General features: G+C 43.3%; 1 protein-coding gene across 3 annotated transcripts in view; it reads left to right on the top strand.

The window, feature by feature from the left end:
* The window catches only part of ATP8A2 (ATPase phospholipid transporting 8A2), a 355,523-nt gene extending 338,023 nt beyond the window's left edge, over nucleotides 1–17,500 (top strand). For 2 of the 3 annotated variants that reach the window (XM_074859964.1, XM_074859965.1), the window contains 2 exons: nucleotides 848–939; nucleotides 9,389–17,500. In XM_074859964.1, the coding sequence (XP_074716065.1) occupies nucleotides 848–939; nucleotides 9,389–9,486 (190 nt within the window). In that variant the 3' untranslated portion in view covers nucleotides 9,487–17,500. The remainder of the gene's footprint in view (nucleotides 1–847; nucleotides 940–9,388) is intronic. The other variant, XR_012627702.1, reaches the window with a different exon arrangement.
* Nucleotides 17,501–17,863: the final 363 nt, after the last annotated feature.

Consider the following 17,863-nt stretch of genomic DNA (forward strand, 5'->3'; position numbering starts at 1 on the left):
TGAGATTTGGACACCTACATTATTTTAAAGCCCCGCTGAACTTAGTGGGACTTGTATATGTAATTAAGTGCCTTGAAAGGTCAGGATCTTAGCCATCATTTGTTAATTTGGGGCATAAAGTTCTTGATGAAATGAGTTGTGTTTTTAATAAAAAACAGTGTGCAGTGTCTCTGATGATTTGTGTACATATGTTAAACCTATTGTAAGCATATTGTATTTTTCACCTTAAGTTTGTATTTTTACTTTCTGTAAACTCAGTAATAATTTTTCAGGCCTTTGACAGGAACTATGTAAACCAAAGGAGTTTTTAATCAAAAACTGGATAGGAAGTTTTCTTTCTGGTATGGGAGGTGAAAATGAGTGTTGTTTAGAAGACAGAATTAACTATGGGTCCTGCTTTTGGTTGCTTCAGGCTGTTTTGCAGGTGTGATAGAAGCCTTTTACCATGTGCTAAACCACAGTGTTTTGCTCCTTCTCTCTGAGGTGATGCATGTACATAATACTAAAGAGAGATCTCCTTTTTAATGTTCCGTATCACTTGATGTCAGACTTCTGGTATGGTTTGTAATAATTTATAGGCATCAGACATTCAGAAATCACAATGGTTGTAATATTAGGGATGGATTAACTAAATGTAAACTTATACAAAGTGGCCTTGGGAAGGAGGAGTTTTCATTATTAGAGGGTTCTCTTGATAATGTGCAGTTTAAAGAAAGAGAAGGTTCTTTTTCATGCTACAACCATCTTAAATACTGACAGAGTCAAAGGTGCCAAGTACTTTAAATACAGTTGACTTACCTTGAAATTATCTGGTTACTCATTGGTGTATTTCTTTTCTCTCCTTCAGCGTCAATGAACGTGATCATTTGTTAAAAAGGCTTGGCAGGAAAACTCCTCCAAGCCTCTTCCGTGCTCATTCTGTCCAGCAAAGTGTATCACGTAAGTAGTGGATCATGCATGCATGTGTGTTTCACAGCAGTCAGTCCCAGATGAGTGAAGCGAGGGGTGATTATTTTTTAATTAAATTGTAGGTAGAGATAATCTAGTGCAGAGGCTGAGTTGCCAAGCAAGACACATACATTTGGAAGTGGAATTAGTGTATTTGGCCCTAGGCAAGTGGAGCTCAAATGTGGATAATTCCCTAGGATCAATGAACAGGCCTAAATGACAAAATCCCAATATGCTGGTTCTCTAAATGTAAAATTCTGATAGTCTCAAGAATACTGTAAAATCAAAAACTCTGCAGGATAAAATAAATGTCATGATAGAGCCTAGCTTATATAGAACTGGTTTCTTTATGAAAAGTCATATTAGTTTGGTTACCTGAGAATACAGTGATATTTCAGGGATGCCACTTAAAGGTTCTGTGCGTTTCTGATGAGGAAAGCCATGGCGTGCAGAGCTGCCTCTCTCTTCTCCCTCTTTGTCCTCTGCTGGGAGAAGAGATGCAATATCACATCTTGCTACTGCTGCTCTTTGGAATAAATTGCATTTCTTGTTGGTGTAGAGGCCATCTGTTTATTCAGCTTCCTAGAGGAACATGTGACAGGCCTTGATCTGCTGGACCTGACATTTTTTTGTCAGCATTAGAAAGGCTTCCACATCATTAAAAATAAAAACATCTCTGTAGGCCAGATACACTGAAGGACCATGCTGTCTCAAGGGACCACAGAGTCTAGTCAACCCCTTCTAGTGGTAAACCCTTGTAGTCTCTCTTGTGATTAAACTGGTAGTCAAAATATGCTCATCTTACTAAAGAAAATAGCCCCCAAGCATGCAGTACTGCTGTGCATAGGGCAGGGAGCAGGCACTCAGGATTTGGTTTCGTATTGCCATTGCAGTGAGAAGTGACGCCCCTGACTTTAAGAATCCCAGGGAAGTCGCATCTCTTTGGCTGTGGTGTATTCTATAGCAGAACTGTTGTGGTTCAGGCCATGGAGGCAGGGCTGGGATTTGAGAATCCAAATGCCTGACGTATTCCTCTTTTCCACAGGGAATTTGAGTAGGAGGAGTGGAACAGTGACAGATATGCTAGTCTTTGTCCTTCATAGAGCCATTGTAAAGACATCACTGTTGAGGGATGTAGGGTCTTTAGTGACCAATCCCATTGCTCCTGGGAAAAGAGGCCAGTCCACAGAGCAGCCCTGGGGACCACATGCTCCTGCCAGGATTTAATACTTTGTGTCAAGGAGCCAGGGATTCTGACGGCAGCACAGCTTTAGGCATGCAAACACACTCTTTGAGGAGATTCCAGAGGTGATGATTGGCAGAAGAAGTCTGTAAAATGCATAAATAAATTACTGTCGAAGTAGTCTGCTGTAGAGACTTAACACAGTGCAGGAGAGAGATGCACCACTGGTGACTACTCAGACTCAATATATCCTTTTAGTCTGGTAGAACACATCATCAGGTTATTAGCAGGTGAATAGCTACTGGGAAAGAAAAATGAGATATCAAAATAAACACTAATTTGGATAACCAGCTTCCCTATAAATGCAAATTATTAAGTGCTAAATGTCAGAACAGGTTACAATCAGCTGTCTGTTTTTCACATGAACGTAAATTTTGATTGTGAAGCTGTTAGGATGGAAAGACACTTTTTATGACTCTTTAAAACTTCTGTCATCTCTTGTCAACTGTTATTTTCCAGTGTTGCATAGCTGCTAGGCCATGTGAAATCCAGGGAACATATGTGCTGTTTTCACAACTCTAAATTGTACAACTGTTTACTAAATGCTAGAAATCTTCAAAGCAAAGAGCTGATGAATAGGGCAGTAGCCTTGACATGCCGGGCCAATATCTTAAATCACACTACGAGCGCTCAGTTTGAAGTCTTGAACTGTTCATGTGTTTCCACCAGGCTCCAAGTTCCCAGTCTGTGAAGGCCGCTTCTTCCAAAAATTGCATATGTGACTTCAACTCGGAATCTGACACTCGCATATAAAGCAGGAGAAGGGTTTGTTTAGTTAGAACTGAAAAAGGCTTAAGCAAATCAATTGCCTTGGTCCCAGCAAGGAAGGGAAATGGGATTAAATTTCCTAGCACATATTGTAAAGATGCAGTACTGGTTTGAGAGTCACTGTATTTTTGACAACTGTTTCCAAATTTTTTGATAGGAAACAATGCCTGAATAGCTTTGTTTCCAATCACATGGAAAGGAGAAAAATCTCATGGGGTGTTTCAGGGTACTACTAGTGGTCTGTGGTGGGAGGAAAAACATGACTGAGGTAAGTCTGCAGAGCCCTGTATCGAAAGGCGGAAGCTCACTCTGTTTCCTTAGCTCTCTGTTGGTGAGCCAGCCCCTCTCCAAAGCATTTGCACAGCACAAGACCTTCAAGCAGGATGCATGGCTGGGGTGCTCCCATACAGCACTATGCTCTGACAGATCCAGCCCCCAAAGTGGGGGACAGAGCCACACAGCCAGTACTATGTCAGTGCCATACAGGAGTGCCAGCCAGAATTAATCTCTTAAACATCTCCTCCCCATAAAGAAACTGGCTCAGAGTAGTAGTGGCCTGGGAGAGTAGCCCCTGTCCATCTGGAAGGGTATGCCCTTAAAGTGTGCAAGACCTTCATGGCTGTTTTTCTTGGATTAGGTGATCTTCAAGGTCTTTTCCAACCTAGATGATTCTGTGATTCTTGTTCTGGCTTTGTGTTCCTGAATCATGTAGAGCTGTCAGAAGCATGAAATCTATTAACTGTACTGTCAAAGATCATGTGGTTTCTTCCTACCAGTGTAACTTCTGGGAAGCTTTATGAAAACTTTAAAAAAAAAAAAAAAGTGAAGTTCCTGTTGGATGGCACTGTCATGAGACTTTAGTGGAAGAGCTTTATATGGCTGTCAAGTCCACGTGCTAACATAGAACCATCTCAGTGGAATCTTGTAGGCAGTGGTGATGGTGCTGGCCTCTGGGCTTGGTGTAGCTCCTGGTGAAGGTGCCTGGTGAAATTGGGGATTGCCTGTTGCCATCTGCTTCTAAAGCCTCTTAACAGTGATCAGGAAGCGCCACCAGGCTCCTCTCAGACGCATCTTTGGACCCTTCCCTTTAGTGTGCTGTTGGGTTCACACAAGGGAAGGAGCAATAATGACTCCCAAAAGTTCTGCCTCTCAGAGGGTTTGCTGGCAGTGAGGTTTTCTCCAGGTGGGCTTTCTCCAAGTCTCCATCCAAGTTCATGTCTTTTTTTTGCTGTGACTTTGTGAAAGTAGCATGTCCTTTAGACAAGCTCTGTAGATAGATAAGATGGTTCTTGACCTCTCCTTTCTTACTGCATGGCTGCCCTGTATCACCTATGCCCCCAGAGCCTCCCAGCAGGATGGGAAGGGGGATGCTCCCCACTTGCTCAGGTACCTTCAGACCTGTCCATCTTTAAGGAAAGTCCCATACTATCCCTCTAGTGCAGTTTCCCTCCTGTAATTCAGAATACACTCTGTCAGTGTTTAGTTGTTGTTGTCTCAGCACGCTCTTAAAAACAGCTGAGTCCTGCTCTTAAGAACTGCTTTGGCAGAACTTCCTCTGAAATGTGAAGAGCTGTGCCTGAATGAGGATTGCTGCACTTGGCCCAAATTTCCTGTGCTAGCAAAGAAAATGCCTCTTCCTTTGACAGAATATGGGGATTGCATAGAGTAAATCTGAATGCAGAGCATGTGGTTTGCACCTTATTAATCAATGGAGAAAAAGCACCTGTCATCTGAGGTTTGTTTCACAGTATGGGGGCTGGCGAATAATAAATAATAATAATGTGTTCATGCTGAGGGCTCTAATCCCACCACTTAGTCTCTGCTAGCAGACACCTTCTTCCTCTCAGTTTTCTGCTGGTGCATTTTGATTTGAAAAACAACAGGGTAGCTACTTGAGATGCTTTTTAAACTCCATTTCCTCTTATCTTGCATGTGTTCGAAATATAATACACATTCTGTATTTTTTCCAAGCTACATATTTGTGGATGGTCAAGTGGAGTTAGTCTTTTAAAATCAACTTAAGAAAAAAGAAATAGGAATAATGAGTTTAGAATTGATGCTGTGGCAGCTAGCTCTGTTTTCTACATGCAAATACTGGTAGGTTAGTATCTGGGACGAAAAAGATGGGACCATTTGTCAGGAATTCCTCTTGGGTCCTTTAGAAAACACAGGCATAGTTTATCAGCAGAGAAATTAATGATTTCTGTAAGCATTAGTCAAAATGTTCAAGATTTAGAGCAGGTCTCGCTTTCCCAGGATAAGTAAAAGAGGGGTTACCAGAGAAGTCAAAGCTGAGTTAGCATTTACTGTTTAATTGGTAAATATGAACTGTGACATCATAGCAAATCTCCTTAAAAACTGTGCAGAACCAGACCTTTGGCCTGAGAGAGAATTTGGCTGGCCCAGTGATACCCTAATATTGATTTTTGTTATGTCAGAGAGATTTTTGGTATCTAAGAAGCAACATTTCTGAAAAGATTTTTTTTTTTAAAAAAAGCTTCTCCCATCCCCCCAAATCCTAAAACTTAATTTTGAATTGGATTTGAATCTGGGCATTTTTCTCCAAAGGCAAACAACATGATGGTAAAATGCATTTTATACTTCAGACTGTGCTAAACCATAATACCACTGCATATATGAGATAGTGAAATGCTGCAGAAGGCAGGGTTTCTGACAGGCTTCCAGTGAGAAGTGCCCTCTTGTTGGTTGGGCTAAACAAACCCCAGGACAGACAGTTCAGGTGAATCAGAGGAGAGTGCAAGGAGTAAGAGGCCTCTCAAATAAATCCCTGAAGTGACTAAAACTGTACGCAGTCCTTCCATGAGCAGATTTTCTGGAATTAAAAAAGTGCTCTGGACGCTTTCTGATCCTGGTCTTGGAAGTTGTTGCATGTGAGTGGGCTGTCGAGCTTGCATGGTGTTAACTGTCTGTGTTCGAGACACATGCATGGAGACAGTTTCTCTAATCCAGCATTGCACAGACCAGAATAGTCATTGCAGTGAACAGAAAAAGAGTGTGTTAAATTGGAAACCTAATGGGAGCCTAGATTCTGATCTACTAATAGAATATCAAAGCTTTAAAAAAACCCAACAGGATGCTTTTAAAATTCAGTAGGTTGCTTGATAATATCTGGTACGAGTGAAACTTTAGATTTGATGAGAACGTGAATCTCCTCTTAACAAATGAGCCCCACTGACAGATATTCAAAAGTGCACCTTTCCTCCGTTAATAGAAAGTCTCTGAGTACAAAGGTCCTTCCTTCTGCGACAGCCATGAGTGGGTTGTGCCCAGAAAGCCCCAAAGAAATGTGCTTCTTCCTTGGGCTGCTGCAGGACAGCTGAACAATGAGGGCCTTGTTCCCAAGGCAGGCTCATAGGTGTGGTTTTAAAACTGGAGTTGGGGGAAAAGTTCAAACTCCCGAAAAGTTCCCTAGTAACTGGCAGATGGAAACTTTCATTGTTTTTGGATGGGGTCTGAAAATAGTGGAAATATAGAGCTGCTTAGGGAGTGCGGATGGGACTCGAGCATTCACAGTGTTTTGACTCCACAAGGCACAGTCAACTGCCTGAACAGCTTGAAGCTCAATTTTAATTGTAATGTGAATAAAAAAACGTAATATGAACTCATCTTCCTGTATAGAAATCAACAGGAAAAGTATTAAATAAACTGCCAAATGCTGAACTTCAACTAAGTAGGGCAGTGTGCAAATACAGGGGTCACTGCCTTTCCCATGAGGTACACACAAAGCCCTCATTGCTGGTATTTCAGGATGGATCAAGAACACGAGCATGTAAGGATCCCCCCTGGTATTCTTAACCATTTGATCATCTTAGCCTGATATTTTTTGCTGTGTTAAGGTGTTTTCTACTGGTGTGAGAATGGTGAACATATTTTCTTTGATTGCATTTTGCATTGGCTTTGCAGAGTGCTTTGGCTGCCTGGCTGTTTATAGGTCCGTGCTAGCACTGGAAATAAGCAGGTCCTGGGAACATACCTGGGATTATTGGGCTCCACACACTCGTGTGGTCAGTGCTTGATTTGCAGTAGTTATGGCAGTTGAAGAATCTACTGTGCTGAGTGATCTTACTGGGTAAGTAAATATAGCAAAGCCACCTTGTTGCAGACCAGTTTATGGGGCATGGGCTTCAGTCTTCTAGGGCTTAAGCTTGTGGTCTTTGACCAAGTTGACTTTCCACTGAGAATTTAGTCAAAAAAAGCTAACAGTATGCTGGCACTTAGCATGGAAACAAACCCACTGGCAGTATTTATTTGTGAATCTACCCTTTTTTAAATGAAAGTCTGTTTTGTAAATCATATTGCTTTTGCAATTATCCAGCATGCACATACTTTTTTCCAAAAGACTGTTTGCATTTTGTGAATGTATTCTGTGAACCTTCAGCTAGAGGCAGGAAAAAACAGCCTGTACCTCTGTAGCTGTATGTATATTGGCATGGAATTGCTCAGGGAAAATAAAATGGGATGCTGGGATGATCAGTCATGTGATCAGATCAGAGTTCATACTGTCCTGCAGTCACTCCGAGAGGGAGATGTGACTGGAGTTGGTTCTGCATGATGGATTTCTGTTTGAATCCCCTCTATTTACTGGCAAAGATTTCCTTACATGCTTGTGATTTAGGTCAGCTAACCTGCAGATAGTGTGCTCTCCTGCTAAGGGAGTGTGTGTTCTGCCTCAAGAGCTCGAAGCTACAGTGAAGTCCCTGTGGCTTCAGAGGTGACACTTACCTGCATTCTGTGAGAGAGAAGACCTTCCACATTACAACTATTACAACAGTGGTCATCTCTAGTGTTGTGCGACTCTCTTCCCAGCAGCTTACAACTGTATAGGAGTTGCTGACCAACCTCCCTATGCAGGCATCAGCCAGAGGAAAAGATCTAGGAGTGCTTGAGCATCTGTGTTCGGCTCACGTGGTCCCAGTTTGGTTGTCAAGGTGAAGGTTTAACAAGTGTCACTCAGGCTATGGTTCACTTCTGGCCTTCTCCTGCCTACCAGCATCAGTCACCTGCTTCAAAGCAGGCTGCATTCAGGCCAATGGGGAGCAAGTTCAGTCTACAGCACCAAACTGCTTAGGGGCCCCACATGACCCCTGCCATAAGAGGGTGGTCAGCCCCATGTGCCTTTCTGTTACAGGGTCCCTCTGTGTTGTGCTCCAGCCTTACCTCACTTCAGTACTTGATCTAGCAGGGGGGAGTATACCTTGAGCCTTTTAAGGGAGGATCCTGGAAGACTTGGGCAGTAATTGGGACATCTGTCCTTATCTGATGCTATGTCTTCCAGCCTGGGGTGAATTTGGGGCAGGATTTCAGAATTCACAAGCTCCTGCTTCCAGAGCGGCTTGGGGGAGATGGAGAGTTGCTCATGGAGAGTTAGCCATGGTATAACTTGGATTCTCCTAGGCAGCGTTCACATCTCCCAATTCTTCCCTACTTTCCTACTACAAAGCACTATCTGGTTCTGTATAGCCTGTGGCTTTCCTATTTCTCTATTTTCGTAACTATGCTCATCTGCCCTTCTCCTTTCTGGTTTACCCATTTACACCTGAAAGTCACCTTTCCTTGGTGTCACAAAGTCTGTTGTCCTTTGGTATAGTTTTCCATTCAGAATTTTCTGTAGGGTCATGTCTGCTTTAAATATTGCTTGATGTTCACCATGTTGGCCTTTGTGACTGTTTTAACAGTAACATGGTGTTCTGCAAGTGATGTCAGAAATGTCACTTGCCTTGTCCACAATACTTTAAAAGAAATCAGACACATGGTTATTTTCATTTGAGTAACTGCTAGGGAGACCGAAGGATTGTGCTAGCTAGCAGGATTAATTTGTGCAAAATAGAGACCTCCAGAATATGTTTAAGTTTGTTCTAGTCAAGATATGGGTGACTGGCCAAGAGAATAGAGTTTTTTGGTGTGATTTGTCGGATACCACCTAGAAACTTGTAAAAAAAATTCCTGAATGGAGTTAAGAGGAAGATGTGACTCAGATCTAATTGTGGTCTAGACATTTTCATGTTCCTCCAGGGAAACTGCCGATACCAAGCAGACGATAGGGGAGTCGAGCCAAAATGCAAATCTCTACCTGTCTGTTAAGTCTTTAAGAAGCTCTGCCACTGTGGCAGTACACATGGTGTCCAAATCAATCTGTAGCTTATTAGTCAGGTTAACTCAGAGGGAAATGTTGACTGTGTACACTAACCTGGCCTGGGGAGCGGAGCAGTAAGACTGAGCTGGCAGCAGACATCCTTTCTGTGCCACGTGGGCAATGTAGTACACAGCTGTAAATGCCAGAAGCACAGCACAGAAATTAAGATTGTCGCGGTCTCAGTCAGATAACTTCAGTGATGCCTAGAACTGTTCCTAAAATCAGGCTGTGACCTTGACTCCAGTGATTTTTTTTTTCTTTCTTTGCTTTTTCAGATGGGTATGCATTTTCTCAAGAAGAACATGGTGTTGTTTCCCAGTCGCAAGTTGTTCGATCCTACGATACAACCAAAAGGAGAGCAGAAATAGAATAAACGGTTCTTCACTTGATGGGTGGTGGGAATAATGGGATTTGGATCAGTGCATCCACTGTTAACATGTTCTTGACTAGGGTTGGCAGCAGCAGCCAAAACACAAGAGAACTCATTTCTGTGGCCTTAGCCAACAAGTTTCTGTATTCTCCCTGCAAACCTTGAGTACATATTGTAGGGGGAAATCATTGTTTGAATTCAGTTGCAAAGCTCTGCCTAAAGTTTTGTTTATGTTGTTATGAAGCATTTGACTGTGTTGTGTGAGGTGTGAAATTAAAAACAATGTTTTACCACTATTTAAAACATCAGCATAAGGTTGTTCTGGGAGAAAAGCAGAAAATTTATGTTCCATGTGAAATCAGCCTTTGCTTAATTGGAACGGGGTGCTGAGATTGCCTGTTTTGTTACACACAGACCAAGTGCCCATGGCTGTATGCAAACCTTACTCCCTCAGATATTCGCTGTTTACTAATTTGGCTGAAATTTTTAAGAGACAATTTGGCATAAAACTTGATTGCAACACAATCTGTAGCTAAAAACGCTTATTTGCCTTCTTATGACAGAATAACACAAGATAGCAATGAATTACTGTTGAGGTTTGAACTCAGCTGGCAACCAGACGCCACGTGGCCGGCCGTTCACCTCCCCCTCCCCGGTGAAATAGGGGAGGGACAGAAAAAGAAGAGAATTCGTAGGTTGAATAAAAAGAAAGTAATAGATATAACAAGAGAACAACAGTAACAAGAGTGAATCCAAAAAGAAATGGGTGAAATGCAGTGGCTTACCGAGCGCGGTGACCGCCCCCACAGCAACACAAACCCGGGCCGGACCCGAAATTGGCGCCTGCCCCCCTATATCCCTGGGCATGACATCACATGGTATGAAATACTCCAATGAAAGTTAACTCCATCCTGATCAAAACCAGGACAATTACATAGAATATATTACAGGATTTATTAGGGCTCTATCTTAGCTTTCTAAAACCCGATTAATAGCTTACAAAGCCAGGATGTGGAAGCTGGAGAGCTTGGCAGGGCAGTTCTCTTGAGTGCATAGCATTGTGCACAAAGATGAACTCAAATAGGTGCCTCCTGGTAACTCTTCATGACGTATTTGGACATGTACTTCGACTGTAGCCTGGGATTTCCCTCCATGATCCCATTCCCACTTTAACAGGACAAAATGGTGAGAACTTAAAAGGACCAAGCTTGTCAGATGTTGAGAAAGATGATGGACATCCGCACAGGAGCCTGATACTGTAACCCTCTAGAAGCATTCCCCTGACCAGGTAGGATAGACTTGCAAAGGAAAGTTAGGAACAATTTACACACGTGTGTGCACACACAGGTACACACAGAGCTGGTCATTGTGAAGAGAAGACCTACTGTTTGTTTGTTTCTTTAGCCAAACCAGTCCCTCTTCTAGATCTGATCCATCAACAGGCTTCCCGACACACTTAGACCCATGAGCCCTGGAAGGAATGCTGGCTCCGTGGCCTCGCTGTGCCAGTGGGACAGACGTGCTGCTGCATAGATTGGAATTTTGAAAAAAAGCAAAAACTGGGGCATAAGTTAAAGCTGAAAGAGCTCTTAGAAAGCTTATACTGTCTTCCAGACAAGTTCTATTAATTTTAGTCGCCAAGCCACATTTCTGAATAGCATAAATACTGCTGTGTTTTAGCCAGTTTTCATGGTTAATGTATATACTACATCTGTGCATTTAAAAAGTTGGCGTTGTTTTTTGCCCTATTGACAGTCATCCAGAACTTTTTATTGATTTAAATATATCCGAAAGCAATTTTAATATGAATATTTATGTTTAGCAAGGAAAGGGAAAATGCCAGCCTGGCCCACTGACTTAATCTTCCTTAAAGGTTGTGAGTAAATGCCAGCGCACAAGTGTCATAGTTCAATTCCCAGTGCCACCGCGGAGGCTCACAGTCCCCTTCCATGTTAAAAAGCAAATTTTGCTCCTGCAGCAGCAGGGAGGATTGCTCTTGGATTAGGCTGATGGCACAGAGGGAAAAGTTATCACCACCTTTCTGCAGTGCTAATGAGACAATTATGCAATAAGGGAAACGTGCAAATAATTTTGCCATAGGCATGAATGTCAAGGGGCCAAGCCTGGGTGTATGTATTTTCTGGGAGATTAATTTTGTTTAAAGGCACAAATACTAGTACAGAGAATAAATAAGGGGAGGGTAAACCTGATCCCAGGAGCTTTTAAATCTTAATGCTGATCTAACCTGTTAAACACTTTCTTTTATTTAGAAACAAAATCTGTTTAGGAAATGTGTGGTGTAAGCCAGTCCTCAAAACGGCAAACTGTTTCTTCCTTTTGTAACAACACAAGGAAAATTAACTTCCCACCGAGAGAAAGAGAGATCAGCTTAGTCTTTGTACTCTAAGCCACACACTAAACATTGGTATGTAAACAATTTGGAGGCTTTTCATGAGGATATAGAAGAAAACTTCTAAAAACCTCTGGATAATGAAGAAGGGCAAGTAAATGTGTTGAGCAGAGAATAGAAAGGATCCTGGAGTCTTTTCTGTTCTTAACTTGGTGCAACAAAATTTTACAGAACATGAGAGATGCTGGGGAGGAGCAGCTGCCATCTAATGTGATTTATTTTATTAGTGCAGACTATGGGCTGTATCATTCTGACCTCTCTGTAAATTGAGGTCAGTGTGTGTCACAACACAAACCCTCCCTAGAGTGAGTAGTGGCTTAGATTGAGGTACGTGTGCTGGGTGTCAGCTCAATGGGAATTACACATGGGGTTTGTCACAGGGCTATACAGTATGTGACACTGGGGCTAGCAGGTCAGACTTTATCATCACTGTAGGGCCTTAATCTCTGGCTGAGTTAATCCTGTAGAGGCCACCCAGGTCAAGACCTGGCATTCTTCTTGTTCTTTGGAGTCATTACAGGAATTAATGTATTGTAATTAATGTATTGCTGTAGCCTGACTGTTGGAGTTGCTTGTCTTGGGGAACAATGATGAGGTGTATTCTGGTGGTGTGTTAGCAAAAGGAGAATGGCAGCTGCTCTGCATCAACAGAATTTCTTGTTCGTTAACACAAGTGCATGTAGCAGTAACAACAACCTTTGAAAGCACAATGTGAAAGTGTTATCAGCTAGACAGGGTATGGGAGCAGAAGGAAGGGAAGATTTCTGCTTGACTTTCCAGACTTAACTATGTAGGCTGATCAGAAAAGAGTTTCTGTGGCAGCTCTCTGTACTGACCAAAGTGGTAGGGGGGGGGGTTTTGAATGTTCAGAAGGAAGTGGTGATCCTGAATTAAACCTGGATCTGATTGCTTCTTTTTGTAACACCATAATCGCTGCTTGCATAGAAGCTGCTGTTCCTTTAACGATTGCCTAGTAGCAAATTAAAGCTGGTGAGCAGGAGCCTGAGCTGAGCACTGCTGAGAAGTCTGTTGACATTTTCTTTTCCTTGACAGGGCTTCAGGTCTTGCTGTAGGGAGCTAGCATGGGAAGTCAGTAATAACTTGTCAAGGAGAAATGGCAAATAACCAATAAAAGTATCTGAGTCAAACTAAGCTGCTAATGTATCTAAAAGTGTATGCGGAGTTAACATGAACTATATGGGCTGTAAATTAAGATAACAGTCAAGCCTCGCTAATCTGCACTTCACTAGACCACATGCCTCTTAGTGCACGCCAAAAATTTGCAGTCTCTTCCCCTGCCTCAGCCAGCAGCTAATAGCAGATGCTGCAGGGAAGTCTCCTGTTACCAAGATTACATTATTTTTACAGCATGTACCGGAGTGTGTTTGCTGGGAGACAGTCAATGCTCATAAATAAAGAAGAGAAAGCTCAGGTGAATCAGAATAAGTGAAATGCAGGGACAGTGACATGGTCAGTGGCTGCAACTTGGCCCTCTGTGGACAACCCCAAGAGTTTGAGAGGTGCACGGTCCTTACGCTGTCCCTGTCCTGCAGGCTTATTCTGCCTTTTTGGGCTAACTCACCAAATCTGCTGTTTTGCATTGTCTCCAGGCATCAGTGCAGACTAGTGATGCCCTAATTGCATTCTCCTTGGTTTTATAAATAATGACTTAATTTAGTTTTTAAATACTCTGAGGACTGTCCTTTAGCTGTTATGCCTCACAGCTCAAGCCTGAAGCAGAGCGGCCCTTGAGTGGGTGTTCACCCCCAAGAAGCGCTTTGGATTTGTCAGATTTCTCCCCAATTTTAAGGCACTGAGGATATTTTACCTTAGTTTTGGATCATCACACAGTATCAATGCCTTAAACTTCAGTCAGTTTGCAGGGAGAGCTCTTTGTGTCTTGTTGAGTCTAACAATAAACAGTGATACTATGAAATACCTGGTGGGTTGGAGGAGAATTTGGCTGTGTCTCTGCTATACCTAATGGATCTGGGTAGCAGTTTGCTTCTGAAACGTGACACTGACTATGCATATTCTTCAGTCTCCGGACAGTTGGGCTCCTTCTATCCTATCAGGAAGGACATTTGCACTCATTCATCGCTTCCAGAGTCTGTGCTGCAGCTCCATGTCTCTTTGAGGATGCTGAGCACCAAACAGATCCAGACCTTCCTACCTACCTTGTACCTGCAGGATCCCCTGGGCGCAACCCTGAGGCTGTCCTGCAGGCAGCTGTTAGAGGCACAGCCAAAGTGCCTATCAAATGGGGAGAGTTTTGAATTCAAATCCAAGTGTTGTCCTAGCCATAACTCATAATTGTCACTGCGAACAGTGTGAAAAGGTATGCAAGAGATGAAGACTCAGCAGGTATGAATCTGATGACTGGACTTGTACACGACCCATTCCCATCCCACCAGTCAGGCCCTGTGTGAGCAGCTGTGTCACTTGGTGAGTGAACAAGCAATGACACTTCTCTCTAGTGTGTTGCTTATTTGCAGCTGCGTTGCTGTTCTGCAGAAGCCCTCTGTGTAGGACCTCTGTCCCAGATCCCACTCTGAAGGGCAGCTCTCCAGCCAGGCCAGGAGTCAGCCCCGAGGAGCTGCCTGTTCCGTAATGTGGTGGCACGGTTGTCTTTGTATTATAGATGGTGTCTTTGACATGACCTGAGCTTTCAGATGGATGGTTTTTAGAGCTTACTCTTCCTGGTGCTGAGCCTTTTGGGTAGACTGCAAACAATTCCTGTTAGAATAGAGTGAAACGTGCTTTTACCCATTTTCTGTACCATACAGGAAAGGCTTGGTTCTTTGTTTGGTGAAACCATATGTGTTGATTATTTTCTTAGAGCTTTCTCCTCCTGTGTGGCATTGGGGCAAGTCTCCTTAGTTTGATTACACAGTTAACACAGCCCTGTTCCCATTTTATTTTCACTAGTCTTACAATATTGCTTACACTGACTTCTCAGAACCAAAGAGCTCCAGGAGGCAGAGAGCTCAGATCCTCTTACCTGAAAGATTCATTATTCTCCAGACACCTAAGAGAGCCTCCACAGCCCTTCAGCGCTTGCGACCAGAGCTGTGTGTCTGGAGAAGACCACAGGAGAGGTCAGTACAATAGATGACAACAGAAGAAATCCACATGGGTGCAGAGAACTCTTTCCATGCTTTTTTGTACCTAGCAGCAAGATTAATGGAGGCTTTGAGCCTTGTTTGCACATGAAATCCAGAAAGTGCCCTGTGCTGCTTAGCCACACAAGTGAATCCCAAAGGTTCTCGGTGACCCACAGCCTGGCCAGGTTTATCTGACCAGGAACATGCTCTCAGGTGGGCTCTCTGGAGGGGCGAAGGGACTGGGAAATGCAATAGCTTGGCTGAGTCCACTGCTGCTGTTAGACGCAAGGGAGAGGAAGGATTCCTCAGCCTTCCTTGCTGTGATAAAGCTTCTCCAGTTCCTTTCTGCGGCTCTGGGAAGGAGGAGAGCTGTGTTGTGAATTTGCGAAGCTCCGTTATCTCCTGAAGCTGAGCTTTCTCTGGCACCAAACTGAGTCCTGGGCTTGGAGAAAGGGAGTGTGTCCCTGCCAGAATCCCCACTGCTTGCATTCCCTTGGCTCTAGCAGATTGTTTTCTGGTTTATGACAGATGGCTAAATTCTTTACTGGTTGTTGTTTGCCTCATGGACCCGCAGGAATTGAGCACTCAAATTATTTCTGTCCTGACGGGGAATGTCTTTCATAGAGAATTATCAGGACTTCTCCTTGGGTGTTGCTCCTGGGCAGGTTCCTATCCCCCAGGCCGGTGGAAGGGGCTTGTTTATCTGGGACCTGGGTCTTCATGTGATAGAGTGTGAAGCCAAGGGGTTGTTTCATTTGGATTTGTGGCTTGCTCATTTGTGGTGTGGACAGAAGGTAACATAGCTGAGTGCTAGTGTTTCTCCAAAGCCTTCCTTTGTGTGTGAAGAAGGTGACATGGGTTCTCCTGATGTCTGCCACAAAGGAATGGTTCTCTCTCAGCATCTCTGTAGCTACTAAAGAGAAATAGAAGTGGGTAAATGACAAATTCTTGGTGGGCAAGCCCAGCTCTGGGCAGTCACGCAGAAGTCTGGCGATGAAGAAAAGACTAATATATTGCTGAACTGTCACTGTGCATAGCCGGGAGGTCAGCACCCTTGTAATTACGGAGTGATGAAGCCAAGGGAAAAAGCCAACATTAACAAAAAGACATGATTGTTTTAAATTCTGACCACCTGTTATGGAGGCTCTCAAATAAACCACCAACCACCAAAAATTAAAAAGTTATTATTAACAGAATTAACTATCTCTCCGTAAATTACAGGTTCAAATGTCCGTGAGAGGAGAACAGAACAACTTCCTAGGGTTTAACGGCAACCCAAAACGCAGAACAAAGCAACACTCCCTAGGGTTTAATGACAACTGAAAATGCTAAGTGAGGACTCTCAACCTCGAGGACCTGCTCAGGGCAGCGTCCCGACCCAAGGCACCTCGAGGAGTTTCCTTGGGCAGCGTCCTGACCCAAGGACCAAGTCCTGGACTGCAGCTGCTGCTCCAGGGCACCAGCTCAAAATGGCTCCCCAGGGGACTCCATTTATACCCAGGCCAAATCTGACCTGTAGTCAATAGCGGCTCCCATTGGCCAAAGGCCCCAATTACCAGGAGGCCCTGAGAACAAAGGCAGTCAGGAGCTGCTACACTTCAGCAGCCAAGAAGCTCTGTTTTCACTGGGTGGGTGCACCTGCCACACCACCTTACTGGGTGGCTTTTCTGCAAAGATGTTCCAGTTGTTGTCTTGGCATAAATTAATCAATTTCAAAACTTCTGCAGGGTTTCTTAGAAAACACGGAATTTAAGAGACAGTGCATATGCTCTCCTTTGCCCATCTGATTGATATTTTGATTCAGGAAGGGAATGCGGGCACTTGCTGTTCTTACCGTCGAGAGCTCTTAGACTGGATAGTTGCTCAAAGTTGTTTCTCAACTCCCTTTAAAAAAAAAAAAAAAAAAAAAAAAAAGGGCTCTAGATAATATAAAGCAATGAGGCAGCAAAGCCCTTCGGGACTGTGTGTGTATGTGTGTGTTGGAAGAGTCATCCGACTTGAAAACCTCCCCCTGTCCCTCCTCCTGCCCCCGAAGTGCAGCCCATTGCGCCGAGAGGTCAAATATTCAGCAGCTTGAGTGATAGGATCTTTAACAGCATCTTTTTCATCAGCGAGCCAAGTCATGTGCCCGCTTGTCTGTCATATCTGTACTCGAATTGCTTAAATATTGTTTCAGATGGGGAGGTTTTAATCTGGATATGCAGAGAGGAGTAATGCTGTGGGGGGATGTTTAATTGGCTCCCAGCAGAGCAGCAGTGGTGTGTGGGTTTTTTCCTCTAGAAGTGTTACCATTTTCACGTCCTATTAATGTCCTCTGGTAGTTTAAATACAGCATTCCATTACAGTGGAGTTTGTTTCCCTCCCAGACTGAGTACAAATGAAGGTCATTTACTTGTGTTTTTAGAAGGTTCGGAAAATTTAGAAAATTTGTAGCTTTGAACAGCATTGTTGACTGTTGTATGTCTGCACAAAAATATTTCCAATAAACCTTTTATTAAAGCAATCCAAGAGACAGAGGCTTGTTTGTTTTATTCCCCCCGCAAGTTTCGTAGCAAGAGTTTAGTGTTAAATGCATTTGAGATTTAGCCTTTAAAGCTGGTGAGGGGATTATTCTTCTTTTCTTCATGACCTTTTGGGTGTGTTTTAAGGGCCTGCTTCTGTTAGTGCCAAGGACAAGGCTTGGGTTCCTTTAGTGGGTCTTGAATCAGGCCCCAACCGCAAGACTAGTATGGCAAAATAAGAATGGTACTGGTGAGCTTACAGCAGGTACATGATATTTAAATATGTCTCCAGGAGGAAAGCCATCTTTTTATATAATTTGGTAGACAGATATTCTCCTATGAATGATGCATTTGATCTCACCAAG

This window comes from Strix uralensis, chromosome 2 (assembly GCF_047716275.1).
Source record: "Strix uralensis isolate ZFMK-TIS-50842 chromosome 2, bStrUra1, whole genome shotgun sequence".
Taxonomy (NCBI): domain Eukaryota; kingdom Metazoa; phylum Chordata; class Aves; order Strigiformes; family Strigidae; genus Strix; species Strix uralensis.